Source organism: Gymnogyps californianus, chromosome 2, assembly GCF_018139145.2.
Source record: "Gymnogyps californianus isolate 813 chromosome 2, ASM1813914v2, whole genome shotgun sequence".
Classification (NCBI taxonomy): Eukaryota; Metazoa; Chordata; class Aves; order Accipitriformes; family Cathartidae; genus Gymnogyps; species Gymnogyps californianus.
Genome location: NC_059472.1, coordinates 144693707 through 144708648, shown reverse-complemented (window position 1 = coordinate 144708648; position 14942 = coordinate 144693707). Strand labels below are relative to the sequence as shown.

Sequence of the window (14942 nt, the reverse complement as noted above, 5' to 3'; positions counted from 1 at the left end):
AGTTTCAGTCAAAATTCAGAAGTTTCACAGAGCTGTTTTGTTTTGTTTTTACAAAGGTGTGAAAAAAGGCAGACATGTTGGAATCTTACCTTGTTTTCTGGCAGCTTGTTGCCCAATTTAGTGGTAGCCTACCAGGTAATTTGGATACTTTCCTCAAACCCTTCCGGGACTTCCTGGCTCTTTATCCACAACCCATTAAGTGGAGTTTTGTTGTGGTATTGCTGTAGTAAATGCTCCTTTCTTTTTATGTGTGGGAAACAGTTGTTTTGTTTGGGGTTTTTTTTTTTCCCCACAGAAAATTTCAGAAGTTTCATTTTACTACAAAAAAACCACTTTGAAAACCCAAAGCCATGTGCAAAATGTGTCTGTCATTCTACACCCAGCTCTAGAGAAACGATGAAACATTAAGATGTGTTGTAAACCTTGTACTTGGGTAATAATGGATTATGCTAGTGTTTCTGTCAGGCAATTCTTGTATCCCAAAAGAGAAAAAGAAATACAGTTCCATGGTGAGGGGCCAGCTCAGCAGAGAACAGGACAAAAAAATGAATAGCACAGCATCTTTGTAGCTAGATTGAATCAGAGATAGAGCAAGGTTTTTTTTCTAATGTGGTTAATGTTGCATGCTCTTTAGCTACTCCCCTTGTCTCTTTCATTCAGTTAGAATTGGTTCTTGCACAGAGTGAAAACACTGAAGGTATACAGCATCCTTTGTGAGATGACAGTATTACTAATGTCTAGAGTGTCTTGGATGTAAAAAAAAAAATTAGAAATAGACAAATAATAAAAAGATGCAGGAAAGCAATGGGGTGGTCATAATAGAAGAAAAAATGGGTTTTGTAGTGCTTTGGACCATGATGTGGAGTATTAGATGAAAGACAGGAGTAGGTAACTAAGTCATATGTTCATTTTGGCAAACTGTACGTAGAAGAGCTAAGAATTAGGTGTAAGAAAAGAAACATGGGTCTTGGTAAATGCTATGTTTTGGGGAAATAAGGAGAATAAAACTTTGTGTTGTGTGATTAATAGTGGACAAAGGATATAAAGACAGATTTGGGAATATCATAGTCACCATAACTCAAAATATTGGGCAATACACTGATTACCAACGGGAATCCAGATCTACTTCCCCCACCCCCTTAACTGAAAGGTTAAAGCAGTAGAGCAGTAGTGATGTTGAAAAAAATGGGGTCAATGGAGCAATTAATAGGGTTATAAGTGACAAGGAAGATGAATGATAATGATACTGTTTTATGTTTCTTATAGGTAAATGATGATAATTATACTCATGGATAAAAGGCAGGCAGATTAATAAAAAAAAAGATGAGTTTGGCTGCATTACATCTAGTTTGCTCTTGAAATTTTATCTTGAGTGAAAAGAGCTGTGTGATAGATATGACTGGTTAAGAGTGAGAGTAAGTAGAAATCAGTCTGGATCAGAGATGCTGGTCTTAGTAGCTTAAAGGGTGGCCAGGCCATTCCTACGAATCATAAGGAAGAGCATGGGGTTGATGAGTGTTTATAGAGATTGCCCAAGATGTGATTATTGTGGAGGGCAAAAAAGCTAAGTAGGTGCAATTGCAGGCTGAGGTGGACTTGAACCCAGCTGGACTTCAGACTGCTGATTTCTGAAATTTTACTTGAGCTGACTTCAGATTTTGTAGAAGTTTTAAAAAAGAGAGCAAGACCAAAATCCCTGAAGCCTATTTTTTTGCTTAACAGCTTTTAGAACCTTGATATTTATTAAGCAGTATTTAGGTAAAAAGAAATTAACTATTCCTTAGGTATTAGATATGTTTTTTTCCTGTGGTTGTATTCTGTAAAATTCTGTGTAATACCAATTGTGCATTGTCCATCTCAAATTTGTATTCACTCTGGATCACACTTGATTTTCTTTATTTTTAGGAAGCAATTTTGAAAAATAAGGCAGGGTTAAGCTGAGACAGTTCATGCTTTCTATAAGAAGCCTGAAGAATGTGAAACAAATTCAAGATTTCTTGAGTGTGGTTTAATGGTACCACATCCAAGTATGTTGTTTTTCTGCAGTGGCTAAATCATTAAAACAACTAAAAAAACCCTATTGTTGCAGTGTGCTTACATGGCATGCAGTAACGCTTCAAAGTAGAGGAAGACTTACCTTTTAATATGATAAGCCTGCACAAACTAATTCAGAAAATTTAAAGGACTGGTGATATTTCTTATTAGGGCATGTTAACAGGGGAGTGAAATGACACTAGCACGAACTTTGGTTGAAGTATGGATTAATGGAGCTTTGTTGCTACATTAGGTAATGCTGGATCTAAGTATGTAGGCTTGACGTGCATCTGGGTTTTGGATATAAAATACATCTTTGTAATGCACATTTGCACATTCAGTTAAAGAAAACCTGGAGCCTTCTTTCAGATATAGGGGAAACCCCGTTTTTTTAAGAACTGTGGCTACATTGATCCGTCTTAAAAAATTCCACATTGTTGTTGAACAATGTGATGAAATATGGCCTACAAAACAGGCAGTGATCCTCTCTTGTGCTGCTTGGGATAGTGTACCTGTCGTGCAGCAGTGTGGAAGTCTGCACTGGGGGGATGCATTTCCCCAGTTCAAATTCACATCCGGGGGTTAGGGGTGCTTTTGATATGGCAGCATGTAATGATACAGAATTGGGAAAAGGAGAAATTGTGGGAAAGAAGCATTGAATATTCTTTCTGCTAAGACTGACACTGCTGCGAAAATATGCATGTGTATCCCCTTTCTCCTGGCCCCCACTTGCTTGTGCTTGCTGGTTGGTTGCTGACTACAGTTGCATGGTTTCTAGATTATATTGAACTAGAGTCACTTCAGCACAAATCTTATCAGCAGTTAAAAGAATAATGCAAAATATCACTCACTGTGAGTAAGTTGCCGTGTGTCAGCTTCATCAAGGTAATTGTCTACGTATATGCATTTATCTATGAGAAATGCAAGCTATGAATCACTGTATCTTGAAGACAAGTTTAAGGGCAAGGTGGTAACAAACAATTTTGCAGTAATTGCTCCAGTGTTTGCTCTATTATGTGACTGTAAGATAATTCTGAAATACAAATATGTTAAAGATGGAGGGGGAAAATAGGTGGTCTTGCATCTCAGTAAATATAGTGTATCTTCTGTGAAAGAACATCATTAAGAGGCTTGTTTCAATGGTTACAAGTGCATATGTAAGTTAGTCAGCATATTTCAGTCTTAATAGGAAGCACTGATAGGCCAAAAATGAGATCAGTGGGAGGCATACCGTGCCCTTCATAGGGAATAGAAATGTATTATGCATGTTCAGCGAAGGTCCAAAGATGATTTTTTTTACATATGTGAGACAAAATATTATCACTTACAAACAAATTTTAATTGATTTATAAGAAATAAACCATAATAAAATAAAAACTATGGTTTAAGTATCCAGCCACACGTGCTCTAGTGACAGTTTTACTGTTAAAAATCCTTTTGTTTAAAACCCTAGCTGTTGGCCCTTTGTGGTCATGATTTCATTGCTGAGATAAAAAATTCATTTCTGTGCTTTCACCTGTATTCATGACTTTTTTCTTCAGAGAGTTTAACCACATTCTGTTGCATTATCAGGGGAAAAAAATCTTGAAAACTCATCTAATCTTTAAAGGTGAATAAATCAGGTGTCATTTCTGTTAGAGAAGGAGTATACATAAACACATGCTTGTTTATATATTTCACTAAATATAGTCTTTTTTCATTTGACAGGATTTGTCTTTAGTGAATCTGAATCAACTGCATTAGAACAATTTGAAGGTGGCCCTTGTGCAGTGATTGCACCTGTACAGGTAAGATGCATTTATTATAGGAATCGTTTAAAATTAGTAAGCCCAAAATTTGTTCTTTTCTCTATATATGTGGAACTAAACTAAATATTAAAAAAAATTGCAGATAAGTTGTATTTTGATTTCAAAATTATAGTGTGGAGGAGAAAAAACTCAGTAAAAAGGCAGAGATGGGCTGATTTTGAACTATAATTTTGCAGAAGTGGATTTGTTTGAGGAAGTGCAGCAGATTGATCCAAGCAGAGGTAACTTTAAAGTGGGGAATGCAGTGTAAAGGGGAGGAGTAAAAGATCAGATATAAATGTAATCCTAATCCTTTCTCATCTCTCAAATTCCCTGTCCTTAAGAAGGGTAATATCTGTGTCACAATGGCTGCTTTAGCAAACTGTATTAGAAATATTTGAAGTAATCGATTTTCAAACCTAACAAGGTTTGCTATGTAAGAAAAGGAGAAATGTTATACTTTCAAAGTCCTAGTTAGCAGAATAATTGAAGTATGTCAGGTGAATGTATTTTACTCTGGATACATGCTTAGGATTTCACTTTTGCTTCAGATACGGTCAACCAACTGTGACTGATTTTTTTTTGTTTTCTTACTCCGTTGTATCTTGTAGGCTATGTACATACTCTTTGAAATGCTGTTTCTGGGGCAATTCTGACGGCTGTGTAGATGTAGGACCTGTAGGCTGGATCTGTTCTGCTAGAGCAGTTTGTCTAATCTGCGACTGCTCTTCATTCTCTTAGGAGTACCCTGTAGAGACAGGCAGACATTGAGTCATGGGCCAGATAACTTTTTTCTGGTAACCTGCTCTTGACTCCTCTTACACACAGATCAAATTCTGCAGGTATGTCTAGGTCAGAGTTGAGGCCTTGTCCACTGATAGGGGCCATATTAAAGTCATGTAGCAGAGTTAATCTGATCATGAGCTGGAAGGTATTTGGGTCAGACAACTGACATAGTGGAATTGTTTGCATCTCTGGTGTGTGTAATGTGATAGTCATAAAACCTCTGTTATGATTACTTCAAGACACTCTAAATGCTGGTCCCACCAGAAGACATGTACCACAGGAAGGAGCACCACTTCTTTAGGTTGTAATCAATCAATAGAAAAATATTTTATTATGAATTGCACTCTGTAACATGGCTCTGTCTAGTTCTGTGGTCTTAAAACCAGATGTAGAGTGTCTGGTCTCTGATGTTAAAATTACAAGTCTTTTTTTTGGAGTGGAGAGAGTAAAGAATAGGACCAGCTGGCTCCTTAAAGGCAGTGCCAAGTCTTTACTATATCAAATGTTCTTATAGACAGTGTTTTTCCAGATCTATATGTAGTTCAGCTTTCTTGAAATTAAGTAGTTATAGCATGTTTAAAAGTGAGCTGAGTTCCAGCTAGGGAAGGAAGAAGGGATCAAACAGATCTTGCAGTGCCAACTGCTGCTGTGAATTACTAAAAAAGGTGTGCAAAAGATCTGTGACAGGAGAACAGGGTGAGTTTGTCAGGGAAGAAGTGAAAGTTGAAGCCACTATTTTTAAGGTGCTGCAAATACCTGAAACAGCATCTAACAGAGTAATTAGAAAGACCAAGAGTCTGCTTCCCAAAGTTCGTTATTTCATTGTTCCTTCTCTGTAACTTAGAGCATATCTTTTTTTTAATTGCAATGTTAGTGTTGATGAAAAACAAAGCAGGGATATGGAGATGCATAGGTTTTCTTTAATCTGATCTGCGAATTATGACTTGCAATGGTTAAAAGAGGTGGGCTTTTTAACTATTAAAGGTGTTTGTCTGAGTGACTAGAGTTGTACTACTCATCAGTTCTATTGCAAAATATTTGTGCCTCCATTACTGCAGTCCTGTGAGTCTGGAGATGTTTATGTAAATATGCACTCTGTGTATTTGAAGCATACTTGAGGTTCAAACTCAATAATGTTGAACGTAGGTATGAGGCCACCTTTGTAGTTAGTTTGAATGGGAAAAATAAGTGAACAATGCAGTCTCAGGGTCTCATACTGAACGATGAGCAGCCTGAAACCCTTCTAATAACATGCAAAAATACTTTGGTGTAGAGCTTGTGACATAATGTAAAAGTTGGTGTTGTCTTGTAATATTATTTTATGCTTTGATAACAAAGGCATTCCTTTTGAAGAGGCTTTTTACCAGCGAAAAGTCTACTTGGAGAGACTGTCCAGGTACTGAGACCTCTTTTTTTCTCTTTATTTTTTCTGTTTTAATTATTTGTAAAGCATGTCCTGGTACAAAGAATTTAAAATATTTTACACTTTCTTTTTGTTTAAGTGTGCTCCCATGCCATTTTATGAGGCACACAGTATGTATACTACATGTCTCTCAGCTCCCATTTGAGGTCTGTGCCTGTCCATAGTACTTCTGTGTTTTATAAATATTTGATTGAAATCTATTATTAGGAAAGGAAATGTGTTTTAATATGATTTCTAATCCATTTTTCTAAAGACAGCTTTATAATTCTTTGGTCCAGTATAGTCAAACAGCAATTAACATTAATAATTAATAAGATAAAAGTAATAAACTCAATTATTTAGATAACATTAATGTATAAAAAAGATACTAGTAGCTTATATAAGATACTGATTAGCAGCAATTGAACTCATGTAGGTTTCTGATCTTTCAGAAGAGGAGCAGAAGAACCTTCTCTGTCATACATTATGTGATATTTTGGAAATGACTTGCTCTGATAATTCTGAGTCGTACTCTCTGGCAACGTGGATAAGAGGAAAAACAACTGAAGAAACTGCTAGCATTTCTGAAAGCCCTGCAGAATCTAGTCGTCAAGAGCAACAACCTTGTAAGATGTATTTCTATACTAAATTAACCATCACTTAGTGAAGTACTACGTTGTTTTTGAGGGGCCACTGCTTCTTATTTATTATACAGATGGGGTTTTTGCCTTTGTGATTCCATTAGCAACAGACGGATTTTTGTCTGTTGTAATTAGAGGCAATGATCCTTTTTCTCGAAAGGAATGTGCTGTCTATCACTGGAGTTCTAACATACATGTTTCTCTTGAATGTGAGCAATTTGCATAATCTTTTCAATTTTACTTTGTTATTTATTGGGACCTGATGTGTCTTTAATTTGGAAAAGTCTACATGCTTCCTAAGACTGGAAGAATATTTTAACTTGTCACTTGTTGCTTTATTTCAGAAGAGCTTTTGTAGGAAATTCTGCAAAGCTTTATCTGTTCTAAAATATTCTGGATCACTCTTATGCAGAAATAGGCTTTTTCCCTTTGTTTGATTTTATGCAGTACCAGAACAGCTTAATCAAATCACCATCTAGCAGATTAACAGAATATTTTGTAGGTTAGAATTTTTTGGTTACCTGCTTTTTGCAAATGTCTTGGTTCCTTCGTTAGTTACTGACGTCAAGGATCTGGTGAACATCATCTGTTGCACTAAGATACGGCATCCAGTCATATCTAACTGCTGCGGAGCCAGTGACATGGAAAGTTTATCTGTGCACACATGATCATTGAGATGTGTGTTTGTTAATCTTTTAATAAGAGATATCTAACGTGTTAAAAGATAAGCTTCTTTTTCTTTTAGTTTTTATTCCCAATGTGTCCCTTAAGAAGTGTGAAAAACTCTTGACATGAGAACATGCTTATAAAGGTGCCATCTTTTGATGGAAGGAATATGTTATTCGGCAGTTTGTGGCATAACTACAAAGTAAGAGTTGTACAAGTCGATTTATATGTGCACAGCTAGCTATAGCAATTAGGAGTGCTGGAGCTCTTTATGTTACAAGTCATCTTCATGTGCTTCTATCAAATGCTCGATGTGCTTTAGAAGGCTCAAACAATAATAATTAAAATGTTACTTAATTGAAAAGACAGAAGGTCACCACCTAAGAGTTCCAAAGTGAGCAGGTTTTTTTTAAGAAAAAGTATTATACAGAAAGTTGTATCTACAACTTTTCTGTTTAAAAAAAAAAAGAATCTTCCTTTGCAAGATAATAATAAGGCAGTTGTAACTCTGAAATTCCTGATTTCTGTGGATTTTACAGTTGTCTCTGAAGCTCTTGCTTGTATCAGGGAGTTTCCTTTAAAGAAAAAGTGAAGCAGAGGCTAGTTATCAATAGGCTTTTACTGTCCTGTTTATTAATATATTGCCTTATTCTAAAGAACTTTTAGCTATAGAAAATGTTCAGCAGTAAGTCTTTTTAAACACACACTCAATAATTACTCTCAACACTGACACTTAATGAACTAATCCATTCTGTTACATATCTACATTTTTCATATTTCTGTACAAGTCTACAAGTTCTGCCTGACTTGTCCTTAATACCATGGAATGTGCTCAGGAAGAGCAGGATACATTTATCATGAACGATCTGCTTTTGTCTTGAGCAACGTTAATCTCTTTCATTGTTCATATTCTGTTCCCTGCTAGACACTGAATGTACCTCTTGTATGTACTCTACAGTTCAAACAGTATTTTACCTTACAAGTATAATGCAATACACTTCCTGATTTAAGATATATTTGTTAGGGGTTTTTTTTTCTGTCCTGCTATTTAACGATAGACCAGCTTCTTGCCTGGTTAGGCTTGGGACAAAGATGTGGAGAAGAAGGTATTGTTAATAATGCAAATTCTGTTGCTGTTAGTGCAAAGGAATCAATTCATTTCTTGCTTGGTTGCTGTGATCAATAAAAATAGAAACAGGCATTGTCATAGTTGGTAGGACTTCAAGAGATGAGTTATGTGCATGGGGGAGTATTACAGATACAATTCCACATGGCAGGCTACTGCTATTTGGGAATTGAATATGGGAATATATTTATAATAAAACCATGAAATATGATTAGACACAGCATGATAGAGTATCATTTTAAAGAGTTTCTATAAGATTGTATTTCTCATACAGCTCATGTTCTATTGCTGTTCGTTCTTTTCCTCTCCACTAAGCACTGTATTTAGCCTTGTCTGGGTTATGTATAGGTACACTTCTCTTTAGGATTTCTACTTCTTTCCCTTTGTTTCAAATAGTAGTTCTCTTACCATTTCACTCTGTTCTGTAGTAACAGAATGAAACTGCCTATCATCCTGCTGTGTGAACAAAAGGTGGATTCGAGCACACTTACTGAATGCAATAGCATTTTTCATCTGCTTTTGTGGTGTATACCAGTGACTTGTTGTTGGCCATGCGTTGGCTGTAGTAGTGCAAGTTCCCAGGTTCAAAGATTGCTTTATATGGTTTATTCCCTCTAACTTTCTGCTTACAAAAGCATATGTTCTTGGAGCGGGGTTAGTTCCTGTAGCATTTTCTGCAATTTAGATTCATTGTTTCATATTTTTTTAAAATGTCTTAAAAATACATTTTCTTAAGTCTAGTTTTGCTCTTCATAACCTTATTTTAGCAATTCCTTGTAGTTTTTCAAAAGACAAAACCTAACACTCTTAAGACTACTGCTGCCTTATTTCTGAAGTAGAAAATGAAAGTATTCTATTGCTGGAGAATCAGTTGTATTTCCACATAGGCAAATCAAGTGCATCTTTCAAAATACCATCAGAAAGGGCATAAAAAGCCTTTCTGGAATTCTTGTGGGAAGAATTGATCAGTAGTAGTGGCCCTAATGGCTTCGGGTCTTTAATGAATTGTATGCAGTCAAATTCAGTAGCTAGATGATCAGACGTTATTTAAATATTCAGCATTAAGTGGCCTTTATCAGAAAGCAGATCTATCTGTTTTGTTTATTATTCTACTAGCAGGAAGATAAAGTCCTTATGGACATAGAGGGCACTAAAGACTGCTACAGTCTTAATATTTGACTGCCTATAGAGTTTGGTAATTACACAACTGGTGAGTATGACTTCCTGTTGGTAAAAGAAAATTTGATTTTAAAAGTTCATTTCGTCTCCTTGATTTGGAAATGTTGTGAGGGGAACAAAGGTATAAAGCCTGTGTTGAACTTGGGAAGACACTGATGCTGTATTTTTTTTTTGTGCCTTGGATGCGACACTTATTTGAAAGGCTATTTATCCATTATTAAAACAATGAGAATTTATTTAAAAACAGGGTGTGTAACACTGTGTAGAATAATTCTACTCATTTGTTTGTAATAAGCATTAAAAGGGGGAAAAAACCCCAAAATTTCAGTAACAGAAATGCGTATTTGAAGAAAAAATACAGCTTACCTACGTTGATAAAATGATACAAATAATCATGCTTGCTTTTCTAGGAAATAACACTTCTTGTTGACCTGCAAAATTATATCTATAGTATGCATATGCTTGATGACTTTGTGACAGCCATGTTTTGTACAAAATCAACAGCTTAGTATTTGACAAATATTTTCAAGGCTACATGCTCCAGTGGCTTTGTGCTTTTAATAAATTGATTAGTCCAAATAGAAATGTTCTCACTAATTTGTATGATGGAATCTTAATGTTGCAGTAAATTAGTTTATACTAATCAGTTAAAAAATATAAATGTCAAGGGAGGATTAAAAATTAAAAATACAATTAAAGCTTGAAAGTATACTAGCTTGCTGCGTGTATCTTGTGTCATTTTTTTGCCATGTGTAGTGCTGAAAAGTGTCTCTTGTGTATAGCTGCCTTGGCTGTCGAAGAGCTTGGCTTTGAGCGATTTCATGCATTAATTCAGTAAGTAATATGTTGGAACATTTAAAATACAATATTTTGAAGTTACACTAATATTCACAGCCCTGAAAGGGGTATGTTGAGGAACTTTTTGTGTGTTACACATCAGGTTAAACTTGGATTTCAAGTTCTGGTTTGGGGGTTTTGGTGGTTTTTCTTTGCATTTTACCGTTTAAAATGGAATATTATTTTGAGCATAAGCATTAGGCTTTAAAATAAAACTGGAGCAATGTAGTGTGAAATTGGCCGAATAACTTGTGCAAAGATATGAACACAGCTAATTAAGATTCACATTTAAGTTAAAGTTATTAATCCTCAATACTTATACAGTCTTCACAGGTGATTCTATCTGAAATACTTGTGATATATATACTGAAAAAAAATTGTCATCTAGTATTTTTCCCGATTTGAGACAACTTAAGAAACATCTATAAAAATGTTTCATATACAAGACTGATTTTTGTTTCATACTTTAAACACTGTTCTCTTTTTGGGGTGTAAATACAGAGCTTACAGTTCTAGTAAGTTTATCTTTAAAGGTAACAGCCTTTTATTTTCACAGTGAACAGTTGTAATCGTTATGCAAATAAATCCCCAAAGAGGAAATAAAGAGCAACAGAATTTCAAAAAACATTTGAGATGGAAAATGTTGCTAATTAGAACTGAGCTAACTACTGCTTATTGTATCAGTAGTAATTATAGTTTGTTCTGTAAACCCATTGTCATATGAGGAAAGAAGAAAGAAGAGAATATAAAATATTTGTAACCTTATCTGATCAAAACACTAATTTCCTGTCCTCCCCCTCTCTCCCACTCACGCCCTCGATCTTTGGACTTGCGGTACCCACTTCAGTTTTTCTCAGTCTTTCTCACTGGAAATGAACGCTCTGGCATATGCCTTTAGAGCAAGCTGAGTGATGGATTTCAGAACTGACTTTGCCTTGCATACCTTGTATGCCATGTATACTCTATTGATAATGAAAGGTAGTTTAAAAATCTCAGGTGTTAGCCAGAGTAAACCCATCTATGGATATATTTTTGCAGATGTTTGTTTCTTTTTTAAACAAGACTTAGTAAAACTGTCCAAGAAATCAAAAAGAAAATAATATACCTGTTTGTGTAAGATAAGTTTGTGTGATCTAGTTTGAATTACTCAATAAAAACTAATGTTTCTGTTCTGAAAAGCAGTATTTAGCTCTAAATATCCCAAGAAATAGAAAGTGTATTACTTCACTGGAATCTTGATGGATCTCTTCCTTTCCTCTGTTTTTATTTTACTTTTTTTCTTTTTAAACATATGATCACCTGGTGTTACCTTATCATCCAGGCAGCAACCCTATTATACAACCAGCTAGTTTCCCAAATGTTAATGTACCACTCGTGGTTTTGAACATCTTGCTTTTTCCAAAGCTAGAGTCTAACAAAATCAAATTCTCCCTGGAAATGTAATAATTACTTCAAAAGCCTGAAAGATAGTCTTACCTGGTTAAGTGGAAGGTTTTTTTCTCCACTGTTTATGGACTGAACGGCTTTCAGAACACTATATAACACCAACGTTATTTTGGTGACATACAGTCTATTAGCAATTTCAATAACAGTGTTTTGTAGAATTACTGGTTCAAGCCACTCAGCTCTTTCACAAGTGTATGCAACTTTATGGTTAGTGTTTGCATGTAAAAACTACGTTCATTTTTGCACATTGCTCTGGAATTATTTATCTTCTTTTGATGGGTAAATACTAATGACTCTATGGCAGTTATAGTAACTCCAGAACAGCTGCTGTGTCATTCTGTGTATAACACCAGATTTACTCTGCTTTTACTTGGACATTTTCATGTTAGGTGTTAGCAGTTCTTGTTTGTGCATTGTGACACTATTCTAATGCTTCATGTAAATACATTCTCCTTTTCTGTTGGGTTTTTTTCTTTAGCAAACGAGCATTCACAAGCTTCCCTGAACTGAAGGATGCAGTTTGGGATCAATATTCAGTGTGGACAAACAGATTTGGAGTATTGCTCTTCCTGTATTCTGTAATACTGACAAAGGTTTGTGGGTTGTTTGATATTTTTTGTGTGTGTGTGTTTTGTTTCTTTGTTAAGAGAAAGTTTGATCATGTAATGCTTTTTCTGTAAAAGGTGAACACTAACCTGATAAACTAACTCAAATCTAGATAAATGGATAGAATGGTATCTTCATTCATGTTGCAGTACATTTCCAGCATAAAAACTTGAAAAGCTTCATCTTGTTTTGTTTTGTTTTGTTTTCTGATCTGGGAGAATTACAGATTTTGGAAACATCCTTCCTTGTATATCCCTAACATCTGGTATCAAGAGAAAGAAGTGTGTTTAGGCATCAATTCATATAAGAACATCAGCCTCCTAATGTTTTACTATTGTATTCTGTTGTTGTAAATGTTGCAATTCATTCCTTAAGAGAACAAAAATGTTTGTAATTTTTCTGCAGGGTATTGAAAACATAAAAAATGAAATTGAAGATGCAACTGAGCCATTGATAGATCCTGTTTACGGTCATGGAAGGTAAGCTGCAAAATATGGTTGCTACCACTGAAAATAGATTAGTGGGCTATTTTTTTATGTTTCTGTAACTGATCATTCTTTTAGGAAATTATTGACATTATATTGTATATTGACAATAAATTGTATGTCCCTTTTAATAGGCTATTTCTTTCTGTTATACAGCCAAAGTTTGATTAACCTCCTGTTGACGGGGCATGCTGTTTCTAATGTGTGGGATGGAGACAGAGAATGTTCAGGAATGAGTAAGTTGATTCTAGTATGCTTGTTCATAATTTTTACGTACTGTGAGATGCTGACCTGCAGATTTGGAATATGCTCTATTTATGTTTTAATATTCTCCTTGTTTACTGTCCTTTGATTTAAGCAGACCTCAAATGGAAATAAAACATACTTGCACAAAATCTCTGATGTTAATATCAATGAATACAGGATTGTCAGCTACAGGTTGCAATTATAAGGTACCTGATGAGCTGGATGATGGAGGGGAGTGCAGTCTCTGCAAGATGGGAAGGTTGGTCAATACACTGGAAACAGGGCTGCTATTCAGAGCAGCCAGATCAGGCTAGAGAAATGGACTGACGGGAACCTCATGAAATTCACCAGAGTCCTGCATCTGGGATGGAAAAAGCCCATGCAACAGCACAGGGCAGCACTGACTGGCTAGGAAGCAGCTTTGTAGAAAAGGACCCGAGGTCCTTGTGGTCAGTGAGTTGCACATGAGTCATCAGTGTGCCCTTCTGGCAAAGGCGGCCAGCTGCATCTTGGGCTACATTAGGAGGAGGGTAGCCAGCAGGTGGAGGCAAGTGGTGGTTCTTTCCCTCTATCTGGCACTTGTGGGACCACCTCTGGAGTGCTGTGTTCAGTTTTGGGCTCCCCAGTACAGTAAAGACATTGACATAGTGGAGCAAGTCCAGTGGAGGGCCACCAAGATGATTAGGGGGCTTTTGTGTTTTTTGCATTTCATCTTACAAACAGAGAAGATGATCTGAAAGCAGGAACACTTTGCATTCTGAAAGTGTTTACATCCTCTCTCCCACTGCTACAAAGTCTATCTCGGGTTCATCAGCATGTTTTTTACAAGGATTTTCCATCGTCTAAGTCATCACTGAAAATACTGACTTGAACTGAGGTTCAAGACAGATCCATGCAAGACCTGAATCAAAATGCTCTGATTTGACACTGAACAAGTAGTATAATCTCCTTTGGGCTTTTTAGACTTCCACTTGATTATGATTCCATACAGGCTGTACTTCAGCATCAGACTTATCAGAATGTAATTTGGATATTGTATCTAACTCTTCTCACCCCTATTTGGTAGACTTATCACGGCATTTGGATTGGATTATTGCAGTCTATTATTGATGAGCCTTTTTTGTTGTTGTTGTTGTCCTTCCTAGTGCATGCAAATTGATTACTAATTTGTTTCAAGACCCTTTGGAGGTTAAAATCATCCCTTCTCCTGGGTTTTTCCTCTAGCTTGTTTTGTTGTTTTTGTTAGGGTAAGTACCCTGTTTTCCCTTTTCTAGTCTCCTGACACCTCCTTTATCTTTGATACGTAAGGTAATCATTGATGGTTCAGAGACTTATTTTGTCTAGCTACTTAAGTGTTATATAATGAATTTCATTAGGATTTGCAAGCTTGAACACATCTCTCTTATTTACAGTTTTTTAGCCAATTTTTCTTTTTTTACGGCTCACACAATTATCTCATTGTTAATCTTCTTGAGTATACGACATCATTTACCTTTTTGTGAATTAAAGCAAAGATGGCTTTGAATACTTGTATTTTCTTTGTATCATTTCATTTTGTGTTTTATCAGTCAATTCCTACCCTAATTCATGCTGCATGTATAGAACATTGTTGTCATTTGTCCCCCCGCTTTCTAACTGAAATTTGTTGTAATTAGCCTTCCTGATTTTATCCATATGTTCTCTTCAGTGTTTTTAAATTTT

At 35.7% G+C, this 14942-nt stretch overlaps 1 protein-coding gene across 10 annotated transcripts in view; it reads left to right on the top strand.

The window, feature by feature from the left end:
- MINDY3 (MINDY lysine 48 deubiquitinase 3) overlaps positions 1-14942 on the top strand; it is a 60675-nt gene that overhangs the window by 4896 nt on the left and 40837 nt on the right. For 6 of the 10 annotated variants that reach the window (XM_050892518.1, XM_050892516.1, XM_050892522.1 and 3 more), the window contains 7 exons: positions 3742-3821; positions 5946-6003; positions 6462-6635; positions 10404-10455; positions 12383-12497; positions 12916-12989; positions 13152-13231. In XM_050892518.1, the coding sequence (XP_050748475.1) occupies positions 3742-3821; positions 5946-6003; positions 6462-6635; positions 10404-10455; positions 12383-12497; positions 12916-12989; positions 13152-13231 (633 nt within the window). Of the gene's footprint in view, positions 1-1986; positions 2028-3603; positions 3644-3741; positions 3822-5945; positions 6004-6445; positions 6636-10403; positions 10456-12382; positions 12498-12915; positions 12990-13151; positions 13232-14942 lie in introns of those variants that run through there. The other 4 variants (XM_050892520.1, XM_050892523.1, XM_050892515.1 and 1 more) reach the window with 4 other exon arrangements.